General features: G+C 41.9%; 1 protein-coding gene across 2 annotated transcripts in view; it reads left to right on the plus strand.

Annotated features, from left to right (window-relative positions):
* Positions 1–27,500, plus strand: part of mideasa (mitotic deacetylase associated SANT domain protein a) — a 65,978-nt gene that overhangs the window by 26,808 nt on the left and 11,670 nt on the right. For both annotated transcript variants that reach the window (XM_061987371.2, XM_061987373.2), the window contains 7 exons: positions 3,453–3,810; positions 3,880–3,946; positions 5,439–5,581; positions 5,655–5,758; positions 10,454–10,529; positions 10,617–10,705; positions 27,188–27,331. In XM_061987371.2, coding sequence (XP_061843355.2) covers positions 3,453–3,810; positions 3,880–3,946; positions 5,439–5,581; positions 5,655–5,758; positions 10,454–10,529; positions 10,617–10,705; positions 27,188–27,331 — 981 coding nt within the window. The remainder of the gene's footprint in view (positions 1–3,452; positions 3,811–3,879; positions 3,947–5,438; positions 5,582–5,654; positions 5,759–10,453; positions 10,530–10,616; positions 10,706–27,187; positions 27,332–27,500) is intronic.

A 27,500-nucleotide genomic window follows, 5' to 3' on the forward strand; every position in this document is an offset into this window, starting at 1 on the left:
TTTGACTCCTATTTTTGATGCTCAGTCTGCCAACCGGAAGAATTAGCTCCCATTATCGCCATGCACCCTTAAACCAACAATCCTCCACTATTGACTCACTGGCAAATAGTGCGCTAATCGCTAGCAGGCAACCAGAGTGCTAATTTCTAGCTTGCAACTTGTGTCTTTAGGACACCTTGTTATTGTGCAATATTAAGTTATTTAAAGAACACAGTATAAAGCGCTACTGTTAGCTAGTTTGTAACTATAGTGCTAATTACTAACTAGCAAATAGCGCACTAGCTGCCAGCTGGAGAGATATGTCCTAAAGACACCTTGTTATTGTGCAATATTAAGATATCCAAAGAATACAGTATAGCACCACTATTAGCAAGCTAGCAACTACCGTACTAATTTTTGTAGCTGGCGAGTAGTGCGCTAATCGCTAGCAGGCAACGAGTGCGCTAGCTGCCAGCTGGAGTACGATGTCCTGAAGACACCTTGTTATTGTGCAATATTAAGATATTCAAAGAATACAGTATAAAGCGCTACTATTAGCTAGTTGGTAACTATAGCGCTAATAACTAACTAGCAACTAGCGCACTAGCTGTTAGCTGGAGTACGGTGTCCTAAAGCCACCTTGTTATTGTGCAATATTAAGATATTCAAAGAATACAGTATACCGCCACTATTAGCAAGTTAGCAACTACAATACTAATTTTTGTAGCTGGCAAGTAGTGTGCTAATCGCTAGAAGGCAACGCGTGCGCTAGCTGGAGTACGGTGTCCTAAAGACACCTTGTTATTGTGCAATATTAAGATAATCAAAGAATACAGTATAGCGCCACTATTAGCAAGTTAGCAACTACATTGCTAATTTCTAGCTGGCAAGTAGTGTGCTAATCGCTAGCAGGCAACGAGTGCGCTAGCTGCCAGCTGGAGTACGGTGTCCTAAAGACACCTTGTTATTGTGCAATATTAAGATATTCAAAAAATACAGTATAGCGCCACTATTAGCAAGTTAGCAACTACCATACTAATTTTTGTAGCTGGCAAGTAGTGTGCTAATCGCTAGAAGGCAACGAGTGCGCTAGCTGCCAGCTGGAGTACGGTGTCCTAAAGCCACCTTGTTATTGTGCAATATTAAGATATTCAAAGAATACAGTATAGCGCCACTATTAGCAAGCTAGCAACTACATTGCTAATTTCTAGCTGGCAAGTAGTGTGCTAATCGCTAGCAGGCAACGAGTGCGCTAGCTGTCAGCTGGAGTACGGTGTCCTAAAGACACCTTGTTATTGTGCAATATTAAGATATCCAAAGAATACAGTACAAAGCGCTACTGTTAGCAAGCTAGCAACTACTGTACTAATTTCTAGCTAGTGTGCTAATCGCTAGCAGGCAACGAGTGCGCTAGCTGTCGGCTGGAGATATATGCCCCAAAGACACCTTGTTATTGTGCAATATTAAGACATTCAAAGAATACAGTATAGCGCCACTATTAGCAAGCTAGCAACTACCGTACTAATTTTTGTAGCTGGCGAGTAGTGCGCTAATCGCTAGCAGGCAACTAGCGCGCTAGCTGCAAGCTGGAGAGATATGTCCTAAAGACACCTTGTTATTGTGCAATATTAAGATATTCAAAGAATACAGTATAGCGCCACTATTAGCAAGTTAGCAACTACCGTATTCATTTTTGTAGCTGGCGAGTAGTGTGCTAATCGCTAGCAGGCAACGAGTGTGCTAGCTGAAAGCTGGAGTATGATGCCCTAAAGACACCTTGTTATTGTGCAATATTAAGACATTCAAATCATATAGTATAGAGCCTTTATTAGCAAGCTAGCAATTACCGTGCTAATTTCTAGCTGGCAAGTAGTGCGCTAATCGCTAGCAGGCAACGAGTGCGCTAGCTGCCAGCTGGAGTACGGTGTCCTAAAAACACCTTGTTATTGTGCAATATTAAGATATTCAAAGAATACAGTATAAAGCGCTACTGTTAGCAAGCTAGCAACTACCGTACTAATTTCTAGCTAGTGTGCTAATCGCTAGCAGGTAGCGAGTGCGCTAGCTGCCAGCTGGAGTACGGTGTCCTAAAGACACCTTGTTATTGTGCAATATTAAGATATTCAAAGAATACAGTATAAAGTGCTACTATTAGCTAGTTGGTAACTATAGTGCTAATTACTAACTAGGAACCAGCGCGCTAATCGCTGGCATGAAACAAGTGCGCTAGCTGCCAGCTGGAGTACGGTGTCCTAAAGACACCTTGTTATTGTGCAATATTAAGATATCCAAAGAATACAGTATAGTGCCACTATTGGCAAGCGAGCAACTACCGTACTACTTTTTGTAGTTGGCGAGTAGTGCGCTAATCGCTAGCAGGCAACGAGTGCGCTAGCTGCCAGCTGGAGTACGGTGTCCTAAAGACACCTTTTTATTGTGCAATATTAAGATATTCAAAGAATACAGTATAGCGCCACTATTAGTAAGCTAGCAACTACCGTACTACTTTTTGTAGTTGGCGAGTAGTGCGCTAATCGCTAGCAGGCAACGAGTGCGCTAGCTGTCAGCTGGAGTACGATGTCCTAAAGACACCTTGTTATTGTGCAATATTAAGATATTCAAAGAATACAGTATAAAGTGCTACTATTAGCTAGTTGGTAACTATAGCGCTAATTACTAACAAGGAACTAGCGCGCTAATCGCTAGCAGGCAATTAGTGCGCCAGCTGGAGTACGGTGTCCTAAAGACACCTTGTTATTGTGCAATATTAAGATATCCAAAGAATACAGTATAGCGCCACTATTAGCAAGCTAGCAACTACCGTACTAATTTCTAGCTAGTGTGCTAATCGCTAGCAGGCAGCGAGTGCGCCAGCTGCCAGCTGGAGTACGGTGTCCTAAAGACACCTTGTTATTGTGCAATATTAAGATATTCAAAGAATACAGCAACACTAAAAAATTGGCCCTAGTGTGTGAATGTGAGTGTGAATGTTGTCTGTCTATCTGTGTTGGCCCTGCGATGAGGTGGCGACTTGTCCAGGGTGTACCCCGCCTTCCGCCCGATTGTAGCTGAGATAGGCTCCAGCGCCCCCCGCCACCCCGAAGGGAATAAGCGGTAGGAAATGGATGGATGGATGGACAGTATAAAGCGCTACTGTTAGCAAGCTAGCAACTACCGTACTAATTTCTAGCTAGCGCGCTAATTGCTAGCAGGCAACGAGTGTGCTAGCTGCCAGCTGGAGAGATATGTCCCAAAGACACCTTGTTATACTTAGACTTATTGTGCAATATTAAGATATGCAAAGAATACAGTATAGCACCACTATGAACCGGCTGGCAACTAGTGTGCTAATCGCTAGCTAGCTTGAACGCTAACTTGAATAGAATTATACTGTGATTATTTATGAATGTTTTTAGGGCCCCGTTGAAGACGTCTGAACTAGAGTGTCCTAAAGTTGTCCTTCTCACACTCAGGATGCAGAAAGTGACCAAGGTCTAGACGAAGAGGGTAAGGCCAAACAAAAGCGGCGCCCCCGCCCGGAGCCGCTCATCATCCCCCCGCCCAGACCCTCCACCTTCATCCCGGCGTCCGTTTACTCCAGCATCAGCGCCTACCAGAGCAATCTACGCTCCCCCATCCGCCTGCCGGACAACCCCATGACTTTGCCCCCGTACACGCCCCCGCCCATCCTGTCTCCCGTGCGGGAAGGCTCCGGACTCTACTTCTCCGCTTTTCTCACCAACTTCGCCGTGAGCAACCAAATCCTCCCGCCGCCGCCACCACCGCCGCCACCCACGCCCAAGACGTCCGTCAGGAGTCTCCTACGCTCCAGTGAGTCCCGTTGCTTAGTCCTCTGACACCGACGTCCTCACCCGCGCTCAACCTCTTTTGTTTCTGCAGCGAGTTCAGACATCACACCGCCCGTTCTGCCTTTGATCACCGACGCCACACCTGTGAGCCTTGAACCGTGAGTGCCTTTGTACTAAACCCTAAACCAGTGAAGTTGGCACGTTGTGTAAATACAATTTTTCAACTTATATTCAATTGAATAGACTGCAAAGACAAGATATTTAATGTTCACACTGAGGAACTTCATTTTGTTTTGCAAATAATCATTAGCTTAGAATTTAATGGCAGCAACAGGGGCATTTTTACCACTGTGTTACATGGCCTTTCCTTTTAACAACACTCGGAACTGAGGAGAGCAATTTTTTGAAGCTTTTCAGGTGGAATTCTTTCCCGTTCTTGCTTGATGTACAGCTTAAGTTGTTCAACAGTCTCCGTTGTGGTATTTTAGGCTTCATAATGCGCCACATATTTTCAAGTCTGGACTACAGGCAGGCCAGTCTAGTACCCGCACTCTTTTACTACAAAGCCACGCTGTTGTAACACGTAACTTGGCATTGTCTTGCTGAAATAAGCAGGGGCGTCCATGCTTGGAAGTTGCTCCAAAACCTGTATGTACCTTTCAGCATTAATGGTGCCTTCACAGATGTGTAAGTTACCCATGTCTTGGGCACTAATACACCCCCATACCATCACACATGCTGCCTTTTCAACTTTGCGCCTAGAACAATCCGGATGGTTCTTTTCCTCTTTGTTCCGGAGGACACGACGTCTACAGTTTCCAGTAACAATTTGAAACGTGGACTCGTCAGACCACAGAACACTTTTCCACTTTGCATCAGTCCATTTTAGCTGAGCTCGGGGGCCCAGTGAAGTCCGCGGCGTTTCTGGGTGTTGTTGATAAATGGCTTCGGTTTGCCTAATAGAGTTTTAACCTGCACTTACAGATGTAGCGACCAACTGGAGTTACTGACAGTGGTTTTCTGAAGTGTCCCATGTGGTGATATCCTTTACACACTGATGTCGGTTTTTAATGCAAGGATCGAAGGTCCGTAATATCATCGCTTACGTGCAGTGATTTCTCCAGATTCTCTGAACCTTTTGATGATATCACGGACCTTAGATGGTGAAATCCCTAAATTCCTTGCAATAGCTCGTTGAGAAATGTTGTCCTTAAACAATTTGCTCACGCATTTGTTGACAAAGTGGTGACCCTCGCCGCCGTCCTTGTTTGTGAACGACTGAGCATTTCATGGAAGCTGATTTTATACCCAATCATGGCATCCACCTGTTCCCAATTAGCCTGTTCACCTGTGGGATGTTCCAAATAAGTGTTTGATGAGCATTCCTCAACTTTCTCAGTCTTTTTTGCCACTTGTGCCAACTTCCAAATGAGCTAATATTTGCAAAAATTGACAAAGTTTACCAGTTTGAACATTAAGTATCTTGTCTTTGCAGTCTATTCAATTGAATATAAGTTGAAAAGGATTTGCAAATCATTGTATTCTGTTTTTATTTACCATTTACACAACGTGCAAACTTCGCTGGTTTTGGGGTGGGTATGTTCTCAACGTATGGCCAGCGTCTAACCTGCTGCTCCTCTGCGTGTCCAGCCGCATCAACATCGGGCAGCAGCACCAGGCGGAAATTCCCGACTTGGTGCAACAGCACTCGGCCCAGTCGGACCAGCACCAGGCTGACCTGGTTTGGCTTCCTTTAAATGACACACGGCTTCAACACCCAGAACCGGACAGCGGTTGGTAGCATTTAAAAGAAACATTTTTTGTAGCCGTATCTGCCCGCTAATCTTCCACATGTTGTCTTCCTAGTGGAGAATCTGATGAAAATGGCGTGTTCCAGCGTGATCGATGGCGGAGGAACCAACCAGGAGCTGGCTTTGCATTGTTTACATGAAAGTGGAGGAAATGTGCTTGTGAGTACATCCGTGCGGGCTATTGGAAACTAGGGATGTTCTCATCAATCGGCTACCCATCAGTATCGGACGATTTTCTTGAAAAATTACATGATCGCCATTGTCGGTTAGTGCCTTTCAACGATGATCACAAACACATATCCACTCTGGCTAATATTGATTTTATCGGAATCTGAAAAATCTTATCAATTCCCATCCCTCCATACACTAAAACATGCTTTTATTTCATCAAATTATCATTTTGGGGCAATTTTGCCCTATATTCATGCAGTGTTTAGTGACCCCGACTAAAACAAGTTGAAAAACATATTCGGGTGTTCCCATTTAGTGGTCAATTGTACGGAATACACTGCAAAAACTGAAATCTCAGTAAGATTAAATATCTCAAATAAGCATACTTGCCAACCCTCCCGGATTTTCCGGGAGACTCCCGAAATTCAGCACCTCTCCCGAAAACCTCCCAGGACAAATTTTCTCCCGAAAATCTACCAAAATTCAGGCGGACCTGAGTGACGTGTCGACAGCCTGTTTTCACGTCCGCTTTCCCACAATATAAACAGCGTGCCTGCCCACTCACGTTATAACTGTGGAATGATCGAGGGCGAGTTCTTGGTTTCTTATGTGGGTTTATTCATAGGCAGTTTCATTAACGTCCTCCCAGCGCGGCAACAACACACAACAGCAGTCATGTTTCCCTCTACCGTAAAGCAGTTCGTCTGCCGTAAAGGGAAATGTTGTGACGCTCTTAAACAGGACAATACTGCCATCTACTGTACATGTATATGTGACAATAACACTTAGGGCTTTTAGAGAGAGCAGTGCACAACTGCGCACACAACAAGGAGACGAAGCAGAATGCATCATCAGAGAGGGTGTTTAGCATGGTTAGAAAAATAGTGACAGAGAATAGAACAAGGATGGACAATTCAACCCTTAACTCAACAATGAGTAGATGAGTGTTATGTGTGTGTATATGTGTAAATAAATGAACACTGAAATTCAGGTATTTCTCTTATTTATATATATATATATATATATATATATATATAATAAAATAATTATATATATATATATATATATAGCTAGAATTCACTGAAAGTCAAGTATTTCTTATATATATATATATGTATGAAATACTTGACTTGGTGAATTCTAGCTGTAAATATACTCCTCCCCTCTTAACCACGCCCCCCATCCCCCACCTCCCGAAATCGGAGGTCTCAAGGTTGGCAAGTATGCAAATAAGGGTGATATTTGCTTATTTCCTGACTGATAAGATAATTCTTCTCACTAAGCAGATTTTATGTTAGAGTGTTTTACTTGTTTTAAATTTGTTGGTCCTAAATGATCTCAGTAAGATATTACAGCTTGTTGCTGAGATTTGATGACCTATATTGAGTAAAACATGCTTGAAACTAGAATATCAACTGTTGCAAAGCTGTGTCATCAACACTCACAAGTATAAAACTGCTTTTTTAAAGTAATCATTTCTTACTTCAGGCATGAAAAAAAATAATCATGATGCCGAGCGCATATCATTATGTCAAGATAATGGCACTAGCATTTACTTCATTTAAGAATATTTTTCAACATATTGAGCAAAAAGGTCTCTTTTTTTTTTTCTACCAAGAAAAGTGCACTTGTTATTAGTGAGAATATACTTATTTTAAGGTATTTTTGGGTTCATTGAGGTTCGTTAATTTTACTTGTTTTGGAAAGTCTTGACCAGCCGAATTTTCTTGTTCTATTGGCAGATAATTTTGCTTAGTTCAAATTAAATACCCCTCATTTTTGTATTTTTTTTTCTTTTGTTTTTGACCACTGACTTTTTGCAGTGTGGTTAGTGCCTTTCAACGATGATCACAAACACAGATCCACTCTGGCTAATATTGATTTTATCGGAATCGGAAAAATCTTATCAATTCCCATCCTTCCATACACTAAAACGGGTCGGGAACCTTTTTGGCTGAGAGAGCCATGAAAGCCAAATATTTTAAAATGTATTTCCGCGAGAGCCATATAATATTTTTTAACACTGAATACAACTAAATGCGTGCATTTTTAAGTAAGACCAACATTTTTAGAGTATAACAAGTCTCTTAAAGGCCTACTGAAATGCGATTTTCTTATTTAAACGGGGATAGCAGGTCCATTCTATGTGTCATACTTGATCATTTCGCAATATTGCCATATTTTTGCTGAAAGGATTTAGTAGAGAACATTGACGATAAAGTTCGCAACTTTTGGTCGCTGATAAAAAAGCTTTGCCTGTACCGGAAGTAGCAGACGAGTAGCGTGACGTCACAGGTTGTGGAGCTCCTCACATCTGCACATTGTTTACAATCATGGCCACCAGCAGCGAGAGCGATTCGGACCGAGAAAGCAACGATTTCCCCATTAATTTGAGCGAGGATGAAAGATTTGTGGATGAGGAAAGTGAGAGTGAAGGACTAGAGGGCAGTGGGAGCGATTCAGATAGTGAAGATGCTGTGAGAGGCGGGTGGGACCTGATATTCAGCTGGGAATGACTAAAACAGTAAATAAACACAAGACATATATATACTCTATTAGCCACAACACAACCAGGCTTATATTTAATATGCCACAAGTTAATCCCGCATAACAAACACCTCGCCCCTCCCGTCCATATAACCCGCCAATACAACTCAAACACCTGCACAACACACTCAATCCCACAGCCCAAAGTACCGTTCACCTCCCCAAAGTTCATACAGCACATATATTTCCCCAAAGTCCCCAAAGTTACGTACGTGACATGCACATAGCGGCACGCACGTACGGGCAAGCGATCAAATGTTTGGAAGCCGCAGCTGCATGCGTACTCATGGTACCGCGTCTGCGCATCCAACTCAAAGTCCTCCTGGTAAGAGTCTCTGTTGTCCCAGTTCTCCACAGGCCAATGGTAAAGCTTGACTGTCATCTTTCTTGAATGTAAACAATGAAACACCGGCTGTGTTTGTGTTGCTGCAGTCGGCCGCAATACACCGCTTCCCACCTACAGCTTTCTTCTTTGCTGTCTCCATTGTTCATTGAACAAATTGCAAAAGATTCACCAACACAGATGTCCAGAATACTGTGGAATTTTGCGATGAAAACAGACGACTTAATAGCTGGCCACCATGCTGTCCCAAAATGTCCTCTACAATCCGTGACGTCACGCGCTGACGTCATCATACCGAGACGTTTTCAGCAGGATATTTCGCGCAAAATTTAAAATTGCACTTTAGTAAGCTAACCCGGCCGTATTGGCATGTGTTGCAATGTTAAGATTTCATCATTGATATATAAACTATCAGACTGCGTGGTCGGTTGTAGTGGCTTTCAGTAAGCCTTTAATCCTTTTAATAACATTGTTATTCTGAAGCTAACCAATAATAAATAATACACTTCTTACTATTAATGCGACTTCTTGAACAGCTGCGGTAGAAAACGGATGGATGGATTAAAATGCATGATCATTTTTTATATTTCAATGTTATTTTTAACACTGTGATTACCAGGTGAATTATTCATTACTTATCGTGTTAAGCAATGTCAGCTAAGATGAGTTCAAACCCCGGCCGAGTCATACCAAAGACTATAAAAATGGGAGCCATTACCTCCCTGCTTGGCACTCAGCATCAAGGGTTGGAATTGGGGGTTAAATCACCAAAAATTATTCCCGAGCGCGGCCACCGCTGCTGCTTACTGCTCCCCTCACTTCCCAGGGGGTAGAACAAGGGGATGGGTCAAATGCAGAGAATAATTTCGCCACACCTAGTGTGTGTGTGTTACAATCATTGATACTTTAACTTTAATATTCTAGTTTCTTCAAAATAGCCACCCTTTGCTCTTGGCATTCTCTCGAGGAGCTTCTACTCAGGACCTATTCAGTGGCCTAGTGGTTAGAGTGTCCACCCTGAGATCGGTCGGTTGTCCGGCCGAGTCATACCAAAGACTATAAAAATGGGAGCCATTACCTCCCTGCTTGGCACTCAGCATCAAGGGTTGCAATTGGGGGTTAAATCACCAAAAATTATTCCCGGGCGCGGCCACCGCTGCTGCTCACTGCTCCCCTCACCTTCCAGGGGGTGGTCAAGGGTGATGGGTCAAATGCAGAGAATAATTTCGTCACACCTAACTTTAAATATTCTAGTTTCTTCAAAATAGCCACCCGTTGCTCTGATTACTGCTGTGCACACTCTTGGCATTCTCTCCATGAGCTTCAAGCGCACCTGTGAAGTGAACACCATTCCAGGTGACTACCTCTTCAAGCTCATGGAGAGAATGCCAAGAGTGTGCAAAGCAGTAATCAGAGCAAAGGGTGGCTATTTTGAAGGAATTAACGTGAGTGTGAATGTTGTCCGTCTATCTGTGTTGGCCCTGCGATGAGGTGGCGACTCGTCCAGGGTGTACCCCGCCTTCCGCCCGAATGCAGCTGATAGGCTCCAGCACCCCCCCGTGATCCCAAAAGGGACAAGCGGTAGAAAAAAGGATGGATAGAATATAAAACATCAGTTATTTCACCTTTTTTTGTTAAGTACATAACTCCACATGTTCATTCATAGTTTTGATGCCTTCAGTGACAATCTACAATGTAAATAGTCATGAAAATAAAGAAAAGGAGAAGGTGTGTCCACACTTTTGGCCTGTACTGTACATTATAAATAATGTATTTTTTTTCATGCTTTTTAGGAGACACTCAGACGTCTGCTGCTTCAAAAGCCAATCTTCCCCAAAGGCCATCACCTGGCAGGTTATCACTACTCGGGTAAGTTGAGCCCGTCTTCTGTTCGGACGGCCTTGACCACACCACGTTGTCATAGGGCCACACTTCCTCCTTTTTGTTTCCCGGCAGGCTCCGACAGTTGGAGTGCAGAAGAGAAGCACTACTTCAATAAAGGAATCTCCGCCTACAGGAAGGACTTCTTCTTGGTGCAAAAACTGGTACGCTTTTTTCCTCTCTCACGCTCTGGTCTCCTCACATTGACTGATGGGTGTGGTAAAGGTCGCCCCGTGTGCTTTGGACAAACCCCGTTTCCATATGAGTTGGGAAATTGTGTTAGATGTAAATATAAACGGAATACAATGATTTGCAAATCCATTTCAACCCATATTCAGTTGAATATGCTACAAAGACAACATATTTGATGTTCAAACTGATAAACATTTTTTTTTTTTGCAAATAATCATTAACTTTAGAATTTGATGCCAGCAACACGTGACAAAGAAGTTGGGAAAGGTGGCAATAAATACTGATAAAGTTGAGGAATGCTCATCAAACACTTACCGTATTTTCCGCACTATAAGGCGCACCGGATTATTAGCCGCACCTTCAATGAATTACATATTTCATAACTTTGTCCACCAATAAGCCGCCCCGGATTATAAGCCGCGCCTACGCTGCGCTAAAGGGAATGTCAAAAAAACAGTCAGATAGTTCAGTCAAACTTTAATAATATATTGAAAACCAGCGTTCTAACAACTCTGTCCCAAAATGTACGCAAATGTGCAATCACAAACATAGTAAAATTCAAAATGGTGTAGAGCAATAGCAACATAATGTTGCTCGAACGTTAATGTCACAACACACAAAATAAACATAGCGCTCACCTTCTGAAGTTATTCTTCATTCGTAAATCCTTCGAATTCTTCGTCTTCGGTGTCCGAATTGAAAAGTTGCGCAAGCGTGGGATCCAAAATGGCCGGTTCCGTCTCGTCGAAGTCATCGGAGTCAGTGTCGCTGTTGTTGTCCAGTAGTTCTGTGAATCCTGCCTTCCGGAAAGCTCGGACCACAGTTGTGACCGAAATATCTGCCCAGGCATTTACGATCCACTGGCAAATGTTGGCGTATGTCGTCCGGCGCTGTCTGCCCGTCTTAGTGAAGGTGTGTTCGCCTTCGGAGCTGTGTGAAAAAAGCCACCCGGCCTCTTCGCGTAAACTTCCCTTAACCACTCGCTCATCTTTTCTTCATCCATCCATCCCTTCGAGTTAGCTTTTATGATGACGCCGGCTGGAAAGGTCTCTTTTGGCAAGGTCTTCCTTTTGAATATCACCATGGGTGGAAGTTAGCATGGCAAGCTAGAACCACAGTGAAGGATGACTTCTCATTCCCTGTGGTGCGAATATTCACCGTACGTGCTCCCGTTCCACAGTGCGGTTCACAGGAATATCAGTTGCTGTGAAATACGGTAGTAATCCGTGTGCGGATGGAGAGATTGCGTCTTTTTATGAACCGGATCCTTGTCGCTTAGTAGGAGCCATTTTGTGGTCTTTACAGATGTAAACAGGAAATGAAACGTACGGTGATATCCGCGCGTTTTTTCTTCTTCTTCCGGGGGCGGGTGGTTGCTTACAGTAGAAGAAGAAGCGCTTCCTGTTCTATGGGGGCGGGTGCTTTCCTTGGCGGTTGCTTGCGTAGAAGAAGAAGCGCTTCCTGTTCTACCGGGAAAAAAGATGGCGGCTGTTTACCGAAGTTGCGAGATCGAAACTTTATGAAAATGAATCGTAATAAAGCGCACCGGGTTATAAGGCGCACTGTCAGCTTTTGAGAAAATTTGTGGTTTTTAGGTGCGCCTTATAGTGCGGAAAATACGGTATTTGGAACATCCCATAGGTGAACAGGCAAATTGGGAACAGGTGGGTGCCATGATTGGGTGTAAAAGTAGATTCCATGAAATGCTCAGTCATTCACAAACAAGGATGGGGCGAGGGTCACCACTTTGTCAACAAATGCCTGAGAAAATTGTTGAACAGTTTAAGAAAAACCTTTCTCAACCAGGTATTGCAAGGAATTTAGGGATTTCACCATCTGCGGTCCGTAATATCATCAAAGGGTTCAGAGAATCTGGAGAAATAACTGCACGTAAGCAGCTAAGCCCGTGACCTTCGATCCCTCGCATCAACAAGCGACATCAGTGTCAGGTTCAAATACAGGACATCTGTTACACAAGACAAAAGGCAAGGAATCAAACAGAGACAGAATTCAATTTGGACTCAATTGAGGAAAGACATGGTCACTGTACTCTCTGCACAGTCCTGCACCACGCTCTGACGAAGAAGGTTCTCGTCTCCTCTTTTAATTCAGATGTTCCATGTTCACGCACCAACATATGTCACAATAGGAATAGGGAGGTATGTAAAACAGTCATTGTTTTCAGTCGCTTTGAAGTCCAAGAAGAGGACTTCTCGGGCTTGGCTCTTCCTGGATCCAGCTGGGGCAGGTGTTGGAGGACAATGGACAACCCCTCCCGTCTCCTGTCCACAGTGACTTCAAGAGGGCAGCGTGTCGTAAATAGCGTTGACCAAATAGTTGGAAGAGAGTTGGAGGACAATGGACAACCCCTCCCGTCTCCTGTCCACAGTGACTTCAAGAGGGCAGCGTGTCGTAAATAGCGTTGACCAAATAGTTGGAAGAGAGTTTGTGAATTACTTCAAAGAGAGTTCGTTTAACACTTCAAAGAGAGTTCCTCCAGGAGTTGAGCACATCCTGCCATCTGTCCGTGCTGAACTCACAGTGGCGTTTCCCGAGACTTCATCCTTTTGTTAGGCCTCGAAATACAGCATTCATAATACAACATTTGAAATACAGCATTCATAATACAACATTTCTTTTGTGATAACTTACAAACAATTATTCCAACATTTCCCCCCTGTTTATCGCAAAAACCTCCCCAGATTCTCTTCATCCCCAATAACTTCTTCTTGCGATTTTCAGTTAATGGTTCATTTTCCTAGGGCCAAGTTATGTTTACACTCAGAGTTCAACATCAATTTTTCTCATCGTTACTGGGTCTGGAAACAGATCAGGAACACCATCCAGGTAGGTATCCCCATCATCAGATTCATCTTCCTTATCGTCCGCCAGGAGGTGCATCTGAACAGCTTTATCATCTGCTGGGCTAATCGCTGTGGTAATCAGACGGTTAAGCAGAGAACGCAGACAGGGAATACAACAACATCCACACAACGTCAGTATTGCTACAAACACGGCCATAGATACTAGAATTGATGATACCAAAGACTTGTATTTGCCGAAACCGTCCATCCACCCATCCCACATAGATGTATCTATGCCTGAGTGCTCTTTCATTTTACCGTTGAGGGTGCGAAGGCCTTCCAGTGCTTTGGTCAGGCTACCTTCTGCATCGGTGTTGTTTGGTATGAACGTGCAACACTGTTCACCAAATATTGCGCACACACCCCCTCTTTCCGCTAACAACATGTCTAGCGCCATACGGTTTTGAAAGGCCATAAGGGAGGTGGCGGCGAGTTGATCAGCGACTGCTTCAAGTTCAGCCTGTGTCCAATTTCCCAATCTCTGTACGTTGTAGTGGACATAGTTTATTCTGTCAACATTCTTGTTAATCGTACACCACCAGTAGACGGATGATTCAAATTCAGCTGCAACTTGATTTACCAATTTATAGTCGTCAGATACACCTCTTGGACACCCATCAATATAAGTTGGATCTACAACACTTTGCCAGTTTACATCATGTCTAATTATTTTCCAATGTTCAGATATCAAACTGTTCAGGCGTGTTAACAATTCTTGTACAAATATTGATACTTTAACTATGTGTATGCAGTTATCTGATGATACGTTTCCTAACTGTTGTACAGAGTCTTGCATGTTAATGCAGGTATAATTAGCTTTTTTCACATATTTATCAAATATTGGTTTCTGTTTTGTCTCTTTAGCTACAGGGTCAATTTTGTTTTGCTCATTACTTCAATTCAACTTTTTTTGACTCATCTTGAGTAATTGTCTGGGCTTATACATACAACACAATCAGTTTTTGTAGCCTTTCCCACTTGCTCCGCCATAAGGAACAAATTAATTACCAAAACAGGAACCAATTATTATCAAACTTTGACACACCATCAAATGGTATGCTTACAACTTTGTCACAGTGGAATTTGTAGTGTGCTAGTTAACATGTCCCTTTGATAACACAAATACAATTCCAAATACTTTTTTTTTCCCATTATATGACCTTTCTACAATGTAAATACAATCCCAAATACTTTTTCCATTATATGACCTTTTTACTATGTGCTAAGTGTACTCAGCTTGGTCTTTCCACTATCTTTCAAATGGTGTTAGTCCTGTTGTACTTGTAATGTTAATGTACATTTTTACTAAATATTTGCATAATGCTTTTGCTACTGTCAGCACATCTGCTTTTCCTTTAGGAAATATTTCTAACTACTTTGAAAATGCATCTACTATGACCAGACAATAATGTTTTCCTTCACTCTTATTTAGTTAATTGCATAGATGTTTTATACAATTTTTTTTATAAGAATTAAACTATAGGAAGTATAGTACTTCTGTATAAGGGCATTCATATCCCTCCTGTTGAGCCATGAGTTCAACCTTGGCTCAATATTGCTGCTCACTTATACCGATTTTTCTTTGTAAGATTGGTTTATTGTCTGGACATACATAGATGTCTTTTTTGTTCAACATCATCCTCATAATTTCTTTGTATTCCTTTCATTGCTTGTCTCAATATATTGGTCAACTTGTTTTTGTAGTTCTTACAGCGTTTTTCAGCATTCTCTGTTCTTGATTTGATAAACGCCTTACATGCATTTTTCAAACTGTTTATCATCCAAGGTGCATTATTTTGCCTGTGTTTAGATCTGCATGGAACCTCAGGACACTGCTTGTTATACAGAGTAATATAATGTTTACGAAAAGAATCATAGACCGTGTTTATATCGTCTGTATACACCTCTTCCCACTCTTATTTTAATAGGTCATACCTGAAGTTGTTAATATGATCGACACTTCTTTTCCTCTTAAGTATTTGATGATATGCTCTTTTAGGGAATTGATAGTCAAATATTGCAAATATAGGCAGATGATCACTTATGTCATTTATCACTAACCCAGTAGTGATGTGAATCCCTAAAACATTTGTAAAGATTTTGTCTATTAAGGTTGCACTAGTTGTGGTTATTCTACTAGGCTTTGTAATTAATGGGTACAGCCCTTTTTCATATAATATCTCTACAAAATCTGATGTTTGTTTATGTGAATCTACCTTTAGAAGATCAATATTATAATCTCCACAAATTACGATAGTCCTATTTTTATTTAGACCATTAATCATTTCCTCTAATTTATCCATAAAGATTTCCACTTTTGATCCTGGTTTTCTATATACACATGTAACAACAATGTTTCTGTTTTGTTCTAATTCTATCTCAACAGCTACACACCCCATTAACACATGTATGGCCATTACCCCATTAACACATGTATGGCCATTATCATACATTTAACTGGTCTGCATTTAGTTCATTATATACATAGAGGGCCACCCCTCCTCCAGTCCTATTGTCTCTGCTAGTGACATACAGATCATAGTCCTTTAATTTCAGATCAACCTCCTTGCCTTTCTTTATCCATGTTTCAGATAAAGCAATTACCTTAAATCTACCTTTAAGCGACTCCAAAACATTTTTGATTTTAGAAAAGTGTTTTGGTAGACTTCTACAATTAAAATGAATCAAAGAAAATGTATTTTCTATGCCTACGTCATCAAGTTGTTCCTCAGTATAATATTGGAAGAATCCTTGATATGCTTAAATATATGAGTCTTTGGATGCACTTCATTATCAAAATCAAATGTGTATCCATTTATCTTTCTCTTTTGGAGTACTTTGTTGTTGCATATCTTTTAGTATATCATGCGCTAGTTTGTAGTTTGAAATATGTATTTCCTTTTCTGTTGCTTGTTTTGCTGTTTTGTCAGCAAACACATTTCCTATTGATACTGTGTCTGTTCCTTTGGTGTGTGTCGCACATTTGCATATTGCTATTTTAGCTGGTAGCTGTACTGCTTCTATTAATTCTTTCTCTCTCTTTTTTTTATTTTATCAGTTCTCCAATGTGTTGCAGATTTTCCTGTTGACTTAATAATTCCTATATTTTGGCTATCTTTATATATATTGTGACCTTTTGATCTTTCATTAATTTACATGCTTCTATTAGTGCTTCTAGTTCTGCCGCTTGCATTGAGCAATTTGATGGTCATTTGATAGCTTTAAAAATGTTCGTTACTGTAACAACCGCACATTCTGTTCTATTTTTATTTCACAGAATGCTGCTTTAGCTTCTGAATTCCACTCTACAGATGATTACATTTTTTCATTAATTTACTTAAAGGAGCTACTATTTCAGCATAATTTGGTATTCAACTTCTACAATAATTAGTTAATCCTAGAAATTACCTCATTTGCTTCTTTATTTGTGGTTTTTGTACTTGCCGTACTTAGTTTTTCTATTTTCCACAATAGTGCGTCCATTTTTGTTTAGAGAACGTCCTAGATTCTTTACTTCTCTTTTGCATAATTGTACTTTTATTTTGCTTATTTTGTGTCTTTCACTATGTAGATGATTTAATAACGCTAATGTTATTTTTCCTCCTAATTCAAATGTTATACATATTACTTTATGCATTTTTTAAGTACCGTATTTTCCGCACTATAAGGCGCACCGGATTATTAGCCGCACCTTCTATGAATTACATATTTCATAATTTTGTCCACCAATAAGCCGCCCCGGACTAAAAGCCGCGCCTACGCTGCGCTAAAGTGAATGTCAAAAAAACGCTGCGCTAAAGTGAATGTCAAAAAAACAGTCAGATAGTTCAGTCAAACTTTAATAATATATTGAAAACCAGCGTTCTAACAACTCTGTCCCAAAATGTACGCAAATGTGCAATCACAAACATAGTAAAATTCAAAATGGTGTAGAACAATAGCAACATAATGTTGCTCGAACGTTAATGTCACAACACACAAAATAAACATAGCGCTCACCTTCTGAAGTTATTCTTCATTCGTAAATCCTTCGAATTCTTCGTCTTCGGTGTCCGAATTGAAAAGTTGGGCGAATACGGGATCCAAAATGGCCGGTTCCGTCTCGTCGAAGTCACCGGAGTCAGTGTCACTGTTGTCCAGCAGTTCTGTGAATCCTGCCTTCCGGAAAGGTCGGACCACAGTTGTGACCGAAACTATCTGCCCAGGCATTTACGATCCACTGGCAGATGTTGGCGTATGTCGACCGGCGCTATCTGCCCGTCTTAGTGAAGGTGTGTTCGCCTTCGGAGCTGTGTGAAAAAAGCCACCCGGCCTCTTCGCGTAAACTTCCCTTAACCACTCGCTCATCTTTTCTTCATCCATCCATCCCTTCGAGTTAGCTTTTATGATGACGCCGGCTGGAAAGGTCTCTTTTGGATGGGTGGAAGTTAGCATGGCAAGCTAGAACCACAGTGAAGGATGACTTCTCATTCCCTGTGGAGCGAATATTCACCGTACGTGCTCCCGTTCCACAGTGCGGTTCAGTTGCTGTGAAATACGGTAGTAATCCGTGTGCGGATGGAGAGATTGCGTCTTTTTATGAACCGGATCGTTTTGTAGGAACCATTTTGTGGTCTTTACAGATGTAAACAGGAAATGAAACGTACGGTGATATCCGCGCGTTTTTTCTTCTTCTTCCGGGGGCGGGTGAAGCGCTTCCTGTTCTATGGGGGCGGGTGAAGCGCTTCCTGTTCTATGGGGGCGGGTGCTTTCCTTGGCGGTTGCTTGCGTAGAAGAAGAAGCGCTTCCTGTTCTACCGGGAAAAAAGATGGCGGCTGTTTACCGAAGTTGCGAGACCGAAACTTTATGAAAATGAATCGTAATAAAGCGCACCGGGTTATTAGGCGCACTGTCAGCTTTTGAGAAAAATTGTGGTTTTTAGGTGCGCCTTATAGTGCGGAAAATACGGTAATGTTTTAAACTCACTTAACTGTCTATACGTCCTTATCTTATCTTAGCTCAACACTCAGATGTATGGTGTTGCAAATGTCTAAAACAATCTAACTTAAGAATGTTATACTACACTTCAAAGTTAAACCTACTTTAAATTTACATGTAATAAATTCACTTCCACACCTCCCCCACTGCGCCACACACACACACACACACACACTCACACGGTGGTGTGTAAGTGCGTGAGTACACTCTTAAGGGCAAAGGTCAGCAACACTTGAGCTTCTCTCCTTTTTTTTTTTTTTCTTCCCTCAGCTAATAAACATGTAACCCACTTTATCATTTTATCATACTATACCTCTCAACTCTTATTATAGTTATTAATCTAGGTTTTTATTTGTTCCATTATTTAACTATACATATATATATATTTGTATATATAAAAGCGCTCTTTATATATCCAAACATACATGTATATCTTCATCTCCCTTTTCTTCATCTCTTATTTCAATACCCCCATTATCTCTCTTTCGCATTAGTTTATTTCATTTTGCATTAATTCTTATTGATTTTTCCCCATTTCTTCATTTCTTTTTACTTTTCTCTCACGTTAGCACTTTGAGATTATTCTCCTATTTGCTTTTTCCTAACTGGCCCTGTTTCATAATCTTCTGTTCTATGAAACATTAGCTTTTTTCTCTCTTAGCCCTTTCTTTTGCCTCTTCTCTTCCTTTTATTTTCCTTTCTTCCTGCTCTTCCTTTTTTTTCTGTCTTTCTCCGTCTTCTCTATTTTGAGCCATTCTCATCCAGCACCCCGTGTGGTCCCACCCCATTCTGGCTAGCTTTTTTCTGTTACTTCCGCATTTTTCTATTATTGATTCTCGCAACTTTAGAATATCACCTACTTTGAGGCATCCGGTAAATTTATGTTTTGATATCCAGTCATCGAGAAATTTCAGTAAATCTGGGTTTGTTATTTCTACCGCTTTCCAGTCTTTACATTTTAACTCGTCTTTTGGACTAACCTTTGGTTTACTTGTCCCTTTCCCCATTTTGTAAATTTGGAGTAATCCGTCGCCCCCTACAGAGCCGAAAACTTATAAGGATTACTTTTGTTTTTGTTGTAAGATAGTGGTTTAATTTATTATTGTGGTACACGTCGCTTCTACTGGAGATGGTTCCCCAGTGGAGGTGTCTTGCCTAGAGCATCCACAATAACCCACTATTTACTTCTCACAACTTTAATATGGAGTGATAGCCTAATGGCGATTACTCCCACACACTCTCACATTCACACCTTTCAGTATATTGATCTACGGAAATTTCAATGTATATTACATGTGGACTCCATTGCCCTCCAGGTTATTGTTTTTTCACGGACAAAATTCAGTTTTTTATTCTGAATAGACCATTTTAGGTCTGTTGGACTCCGACGTCCCCAGGATAATGGTTCACGGATATTTCAAATTATTGTGGGCTCCGACACCCCCTAGTATGTTTGTTTATGGATATTACGGATTCCAGTTTTCGCGGTTCCGTTTACCTGCAGTCTTTTGGCCTCTTCAGTTTTTATCTTAATTCAGTTTTTATTTAAAATTTTAATACTCACGGACGTTGGACTCCGACGTCCCTCTAATTTGGCTTTTTTACCTGTTAGAACCTAGGATTTACAGGGTTTGTTTTACCTGTTAGAGCCTAGGATTTACAGGGTTTGTCTATGCGTCGTAACCTTCAGTCACACGCTTTCTCTCAGTCGTTTCTTTCTTCGTCAATTTAAAACGTACTCACTGCTCTCTGCCTTCCTTCCTTTTGTCCTCGGATTTTCCGTCAGTCTTTCAATTCCAGCCCGAAATGAAGAAAAAGCAGTTCCTCAATCAGGATTTGGTTGCCATGGTCCTCTGGTTTCACTCACTCATGCTGGAATCGTCAGACGTGTTGGAATCCGGCTCGAAGGACCAATTTAGATGTCAGGTTCAAATACAGGACATCTGTTACACAAGACAAAAGGCAAGGAATCAAACAGAGACAGAATTCAATTTGGACTCAATTGAGGAAAGACATGGTCACTGTACTCTCTGCACAGTCCTGCACCACGCTCTGACGAAGAAGGTTCTCGTCTCCTCTTTTAATTCAGATGTTCCATGTTCACGCACCAACATATGTCACAATAGGAATAGGGAGGTATGTAAAACAGTCATTGTTTTCAGTCGCTTTGAAGTCCAAGAAGAGGACTTCTCGGGCTTGGCTCTTCCTGGATCCAGCTGGGGCAGGTGTTGGAGGACAATGGACAACCCCTCCCGTCTCCTGTCCACAGTGACTTCAAGAGGGCAGCGTGTCGTAAATAGCGTTGACCAAATAGTTGGAAGAGAGTTGGAGGACAATGGACAACCCCTCCCGTCTCCTGTCCACAGTGACTTCAAGAGGGCAGCGTGTCGTAAATAGCGTTGACCAAATAGTTGGAAGAGAGTTTGTGAATTACTTCAAAGAGAGTTCGTTTAACACTTCAAAGAGAGTTCCTCCAGGAGTTGAGCACATCCTGCCATCTGTCCGTGCTGAACTCACAGTGGCGTTTCCCGAGACTTCATCCTTTTGTTAGGCCTCGAAATACAGCATTCATAATACAACATTTGAAATACAGCATTCATAATACAACATTTCTTTTGTGATAACTTACAAACAATTATTCCAACAATCAGTGTGTAAAGGAAATCACCACATGGATCAGGAACACTTCAGAAACCCACTGTCAGTAACTACAGTTGGTCGCTACATCTGTAAGTGCAAGTTAAAACTCTCCTATGCAAGGCGAAAACCGCTTATCAACAACACCCAGAAATGCCGTCGGCTTCGCTGGGCCTGAGCTCATCTACGATGGACTGATACAAAGTGGAAAAGTATTCTGTGGTCTGACGAGTCCACATTTCAAATTGTTTTTGGAAACTGTGGACGTCGTGTCCTCCGGACCAAAGAGGAAAAGAACCATCCGGATTGTTATAGGCGCAAAGTGGAAAAGCCAGCATGTGTGATGGTATGGGGGTGTATTAGTGCCCAAGACATGGGTAACTTACAAATCTGTGAAGGCGCCATTAATGCTGAAAGGTACATACAGGTTTTGGAGCAACATATGTTGCCATCCAAGCAACGTTACCATGGACGCCCCTGCTTATTTCAGCAAGACAATGCCAAGCCACGTGTTACATCAACGTGGCTTCATAGCAAAAGAGTGCGGGTACTAGACTGGCCTGCCTGTAGTCCAGACCTGTCTCCCATTGAAAATGTGTGGCGCATTATGAAGCCTAAAATACCACAACGGAGACCCCCGGACTGTTGAACAACTTAAGCTGTACATCAAGCAAGAATGGGAAAGAATTCCACCTGAGAAGCTTAAAAAATGTGTCTCCTCAGTTCCCAAACGTTTACTGAGTGTTGTTAAAAGGAAAGGCCATGTAACACAGCGGTGAACATGCCCTTTCCCAACTACTTTGGCACGTGTTGCAACCATGAAATTCTAAGTTAATTATTATTTGCAAAAAAAATAATAAAGTTTATGAGTTTGAACATCAAATATCTTGTCTTTGCAGTGCATTCAATTGAATATGGGTTGAAAAGGATTTGCAAATCATTGTATTCCGTTTATATTTACATCTAACACAATTTCCCAACTCATATGGAAACAAGGAATTGTAAAACCATGATATGCGTCTTGGCGTCAGTTGGCCCCTTGATAATAGCAGTGTTGCATGAGGGGCTTTTGACCAATCAGAGAGAGTGTGGCCAGACAATCTCCTCAATGATTGGTTAAAAGCCCCTCACGTGACTACAGGGCGCCATGTAGGAAACTAGAGATGTCTGATAATATCGGACTGCCGATAAATGCTTTAAAATGTGATAACGGAAATTATCGGTATCGGTTTCAAAAAGTAAAATGTATGACTTTTTAAAACGCCGCTGTACGGAGTGATACACGGACGTAGGGAGAAGTACAGAGCGGGGAAAAAAAGGATTTTAAGTGCGCCTTATAGTCTGGAAAATACGGTACATAATAAAAACTGTGAATACAATTAACATTTTTAAAATGTCCATGCATAACTTTTTTACCTGCAGTAGTAAACAGTGACATATTTTTTAGGAACTTGAGAAATGGTGCATTATATGTGGTAAAAAGGAATAACACAAGTATCCTTTGCACACAAAAGTATGCTTAATTCAATAATAATAATACTAATTAGAGATGTCCGCTAATATCGGACTGCCGATCTTATCAGTCGATAAATGTTTTAAAATGTGATATCGGAAATTATCGGTACCGGTTTCAAAAAGTAACATTTATGACTTTTTAAAACGGACATAGGGAGAAGTACAGAGCGCCAATTAACCTTAAAGGCACTGCCTTTGCGTGCCGGCCCAGTCACATAATATCTACGGCTTTTCACACACACAAGTGAATGCAAGGCATACTTGGTCAACAGCCATACAGGTCACACTGAGGGTGGCCGTATAAACAACTTTAACACTGTTACAAATATGCGCCGCACTGTGAACCCACACCAAACAAGAATGACAAACACATTTCGGGAGAACATCCGCACCGTAACACAACATAAACACAACAGAACAAATACCCAGAACCCCTTGCAGCACTAACTCTTCCGGGACGCTAGTACACCCCCGCTCCACCCCCAACCCCACCCACCTCAACCTCCTCATGCTCTCTCAGGGAGAGCATGTCCCAAATTCCAAGCTGCTGTTTTGAGGCATGTTAAAAAAAATAATGCACTTTGTGACTTCAATAATAAATATGGCAGTGCCATGTTGGCATTATTTTCCATAACTTGAGTTGATTTATTTTGGAAAACCTTGTTACATTGTTTAATGCATCCAGCGGGACATCACAACAAAATTAGGCATAATAATGTGTTCATTCCACGACTGTATATATCGGTATCGGTTGATATCGGAATCGGTAATTAAGAGTTGGACAATATCGGAATATTGGCAAAAAAGCCATTATCGGACATCTCTATTGGAAACCAAAATAGAGTTGGCCATACTTTATACACGACTCTGATCGTTCCTACGGCAACCAGATGGCTTCCCATGGGATTGATGGCACACTTTTTCCCGCGGATAAGGAAGTGAGGATATGTCTCATTGCCGGCTTTACTTTCGTTTTCAAAACGAGGGTCTTCTCCGCACCAAAAGCGTACAGATACGAACGACGTCCACAGTTTGCAAAAACAATTTGAAATGTGGACTGGTCAGACCACAGAACACTTTTCCACTTTGCATCAGTCCATCTTAGATGAGCTCGGGCCCAGCGAAGCCGGCAGCGTTTCCGGGTGTTGTTGATAAATGGCTTTGGTTTGCGTAGTAGAGTTTCAACTTGCACTTACAGATGTAGCGACCAACTGTAGTTACTGACAGTGGTTTTCTCAAGTGTTCCTGAGCCCATGTGGTGATATCCTTTACACACTGATGTCGCTTTTTAATGCAGTACCGCCTGAGGGATCCGAGGTCACGGGCATTCAATGTTGGTTTTCAGCCATGCTGCTTACATGCAGTGATTTCTCCAGATTCTCTGAACCTTTTGATGATATTACGGACCGTAGATGGTGAAATCCCTAAAATTCCTTGCAATAGCTGGTTGAGAAATGTTCTTAAACTGTTGGACAATTTGCTCACGCATTTGTTGACAAAGTGGTGACCCTCGCCCCATCCTTGTTTGTGAATGACTGAGCATTTCATGGAATCTACTTTTATAACCAATCATGGCACCCACCTGTTCCCAATGAGCCTGTTCACCTGTGGGATGTTCCAAATAAGTGTTTGATGAGCATTCCTCAACTTTCTCAGTCTTTTTGCCACTTGTGCCAGCTTTTTTGAAACATGTTGCAGGCATCAAATTCCTAATGAGCTAATATTTGCAAAAAAAGTTTTCCAGTTGGAACATTAAATATCTTGTCTTTGCAGTCCATTCAATTGAATATAAGTTGAAAAGGATTTGCAAATCATTGTATTCTGTTTTTATTTACCATTTACACAACGTGACAACTTCACTGGTTTTGGGTTTTGTACATATGAAGTGCACATACATGGAGGGATTATGTTAAATCAACAATACAGTTTGGTATAAACCGGGGAAAAAAAGCATTACAGCTAGGGATGTCCGATAATATCGGACTGCCAATATTATCCGCCGATAAATGCTTTAAAATGTAATATCGGAAATTATCGGTATCGGTTTCAAAAAGTAAAATTTATGACTTTTTTAAAATGCCGCTGTGTACACGGACGTAGGGAGAAGTACGGAGCGCCAATAAACCTTAAAGGCACTGCCTTTGCGTGCCGGCCCAGTCACATAATATCTACGGCTTTTCACACACACAAGTGAATGCCAAGCATACTTGGTCAACAGCCATACAGGTCACACTGGGGTGGCCCTTGGAATCCTGGAAATATTGTTTATTTTTGGTTTAAGCATTAGACACCTTTTTACCTGCACACTGCCTCCCGCTGTTTCTGACATTTACAAAGCAATTAGCTACAAGCTGCCACTTCTGACTTGGAAGAGTATTACACGGTTACTCTGCCGAGCTCTAGACAGCACCGACACTCAACAACAACACATCATTTGCAGACGATGATTACTGGTTTGCAAAAAAATATTTTTAACCCAAATAGGTGAAATTAGACAGTTGACAGAGATACAGTTTGGCACACCAGACTGTATCTCACGGCACACTAGTGTGCCACGGCACAGTGGTTGAAAAACACTGATGTAGCAGACCACAATAAATGATGCGGTGGACTAAATCAAATGATCACATTAAAGGCCTACTGAAATGCGATTTTCTTATTTAAACGGGGATAGCAGGTCCATTCTATGTGTCATACTTGATCATTTCGCGATATTGCCATATTTTTGCTGAAAGGATTTAGTGGAGAACATCGACGATAAAGTTCGCAACTTTTGGTCGCTGATAAAAAAGCCTTGCCTGTACCGGAAGTAGCAGACGAGTAGCGTGACGTCACAGGTTGTGGAGCTCCTCACATCTGCACATTGTTTACAATCATGGCCACCAGCAGCGAGAGCGATTCGTACCGAGAAAGCGACGATTTCCCCATTAATTTGAGCGAGGATGAAAGATTTGTGGATGAGGAAAGTGAGAGTGAAGGACTAGAGGGCAGTGGGAGCGATTCAGATAGGGAAGATGCTGTGAGAGGCGGGTGGGACCTGATATTCAGCTGGGAATGACTAAAACAGTAAATAAACAGTAAATAAACACAAGACATATATACTCTACTAGCCACAACACAACCAGGCTTATATTTAATATGCCACAAATTAATCCCGCATAACAAACACCTCCCCCCTCCCGTCCGTATAACCCGCCAATACAACTCAAACACCTGCACAACACACTCAATCCCACAGCCCAAAGTACCGTTCACCTCCCCAAAGTTCATACAGCACATATATTTCCCCAAAGTCCCCAAAGTTACGTACATGACATGCACATAGCGGCACGCACGTACGGGCAAGCGATCAAATGTTTGGAAGCCGCAGCTGCATGCGTACTCACGGTACCGCGTCTGCGCATCCAACTCAAAGTCCTCCTGGTAAGAGTCTCTGTTGTCCCAGTTCTCCGCAGGCCAATGGTAAAGCTTGACTGTCATCTTCCGGGAATGTAAACAATGAAACACCGGCTGTGTTTGTGTTGCTGCAGCTGCCCGCAATACACCGCTTCCCACCTACAGCTTTCTGCTTTGCTGTCTCTATTGTTCATTGAACAAATTGCAAAAGATTCACCAACACAGATACTGTGGAATTTTGCGATGAAAACAGACGACTTAATAGCTGGCCACCATGCTGTCCCAAAACGTCCTCTACAATCCGTGACGTCACGTGCCGGCGTCATCATACCGAGACGTTTTCAGCAGGGTATGTCGCACGAAATTTAAAATTGCACTTTAGTAAGCTAACCCGGCCGTATTGGCATGTGTTGCAATGTTAAGATTTCATCATTGATATATAAACTATCAGACTGCGTGGTCGGTAGTAGTGGGTTTCAGTAGGCCTTTAAATGATGTGGGCCAGATCTGGCCCTTGGCCCTGAGTTTGACACCTCTTCCTTACTGTATCACAAAGTCTTAAAAGTTTTTTCTTTGCTTTTGGCGGTCCTAAATTTACTTGTGGCAGGCAGCAATCTGGTTTTTCTCGACCAATTTCCACCATTCCAAAAGGTTTTCCTGCAGTTTGATGTATGCACTTTCACTGACAGCCTTTACCCATTCACCTGTGCCTTTCACACAGCCCAGGAAACTGGCTTGAAGCCACATGCAGCATTTTGGAAAGACCTTTTTTTTTTTACACAGGCGGCGTCTTACCTGTGACAATTTGGCAGGTCAGCTTTGTGTCTGTATTCTGTCAGGAAAATACTCTGCGGGGGTTCCGGTCTGGATAAAAAGGCACCGCTGGATAGATTTGGGGTCTTCCGTCATGGCTCTTAATCAGGAAATCTTGCAGGGTCTCTCTGTGTGAAAGTTTGAAAGATATAGTCCAGTTATTGTTTGGCATGTGATGGCAGACGATATGTTTGTAGGAAGTAATATCAATGGTCACATTTTGAAAGGGATCTTTGACATCTTCAATTCCAGGTGCAGACCAAGACCGTGGCTCAGTGTGTTGAGTTCTACTACGCGTACAAGAAACAAGTGAAGATCGCCCGGGATGGGATTTTAACCTTCGGCCCTTCTGACTCACCTGTGGATAAACACACAGAGGCTGTGGTGGACTTAAAGGTAGGGCTTCATTTCATTATCGGCTCAAAGGGAAAACAAATCTTTACGAATTCCGAACCCTTATTTTCTCAAATGGTGGATTCCAGTAGACCTCGATTTATCATCAGGTGTATTATTGAAACTGCCTTTGCGTGCTGGCCCAGTCACATAATATCTACGGCTTTTCACA

This window comes from Nerophis lumbriciformis, linkage group LG26, assembly GCF_033978685.3.
Source record: "Nerophis lumbriciformis linkage group LG26, RoL_Nlum_v2.1, whole genome shotgun sequence".
In the NCBI taxonomy this organism is placed as follows: Eukaryota; Metazoa; Chordata; class Actinopteri; order Syngnathiformes; family Syngnathidae; genus Nerophis; species Nerophis lumbriciformis.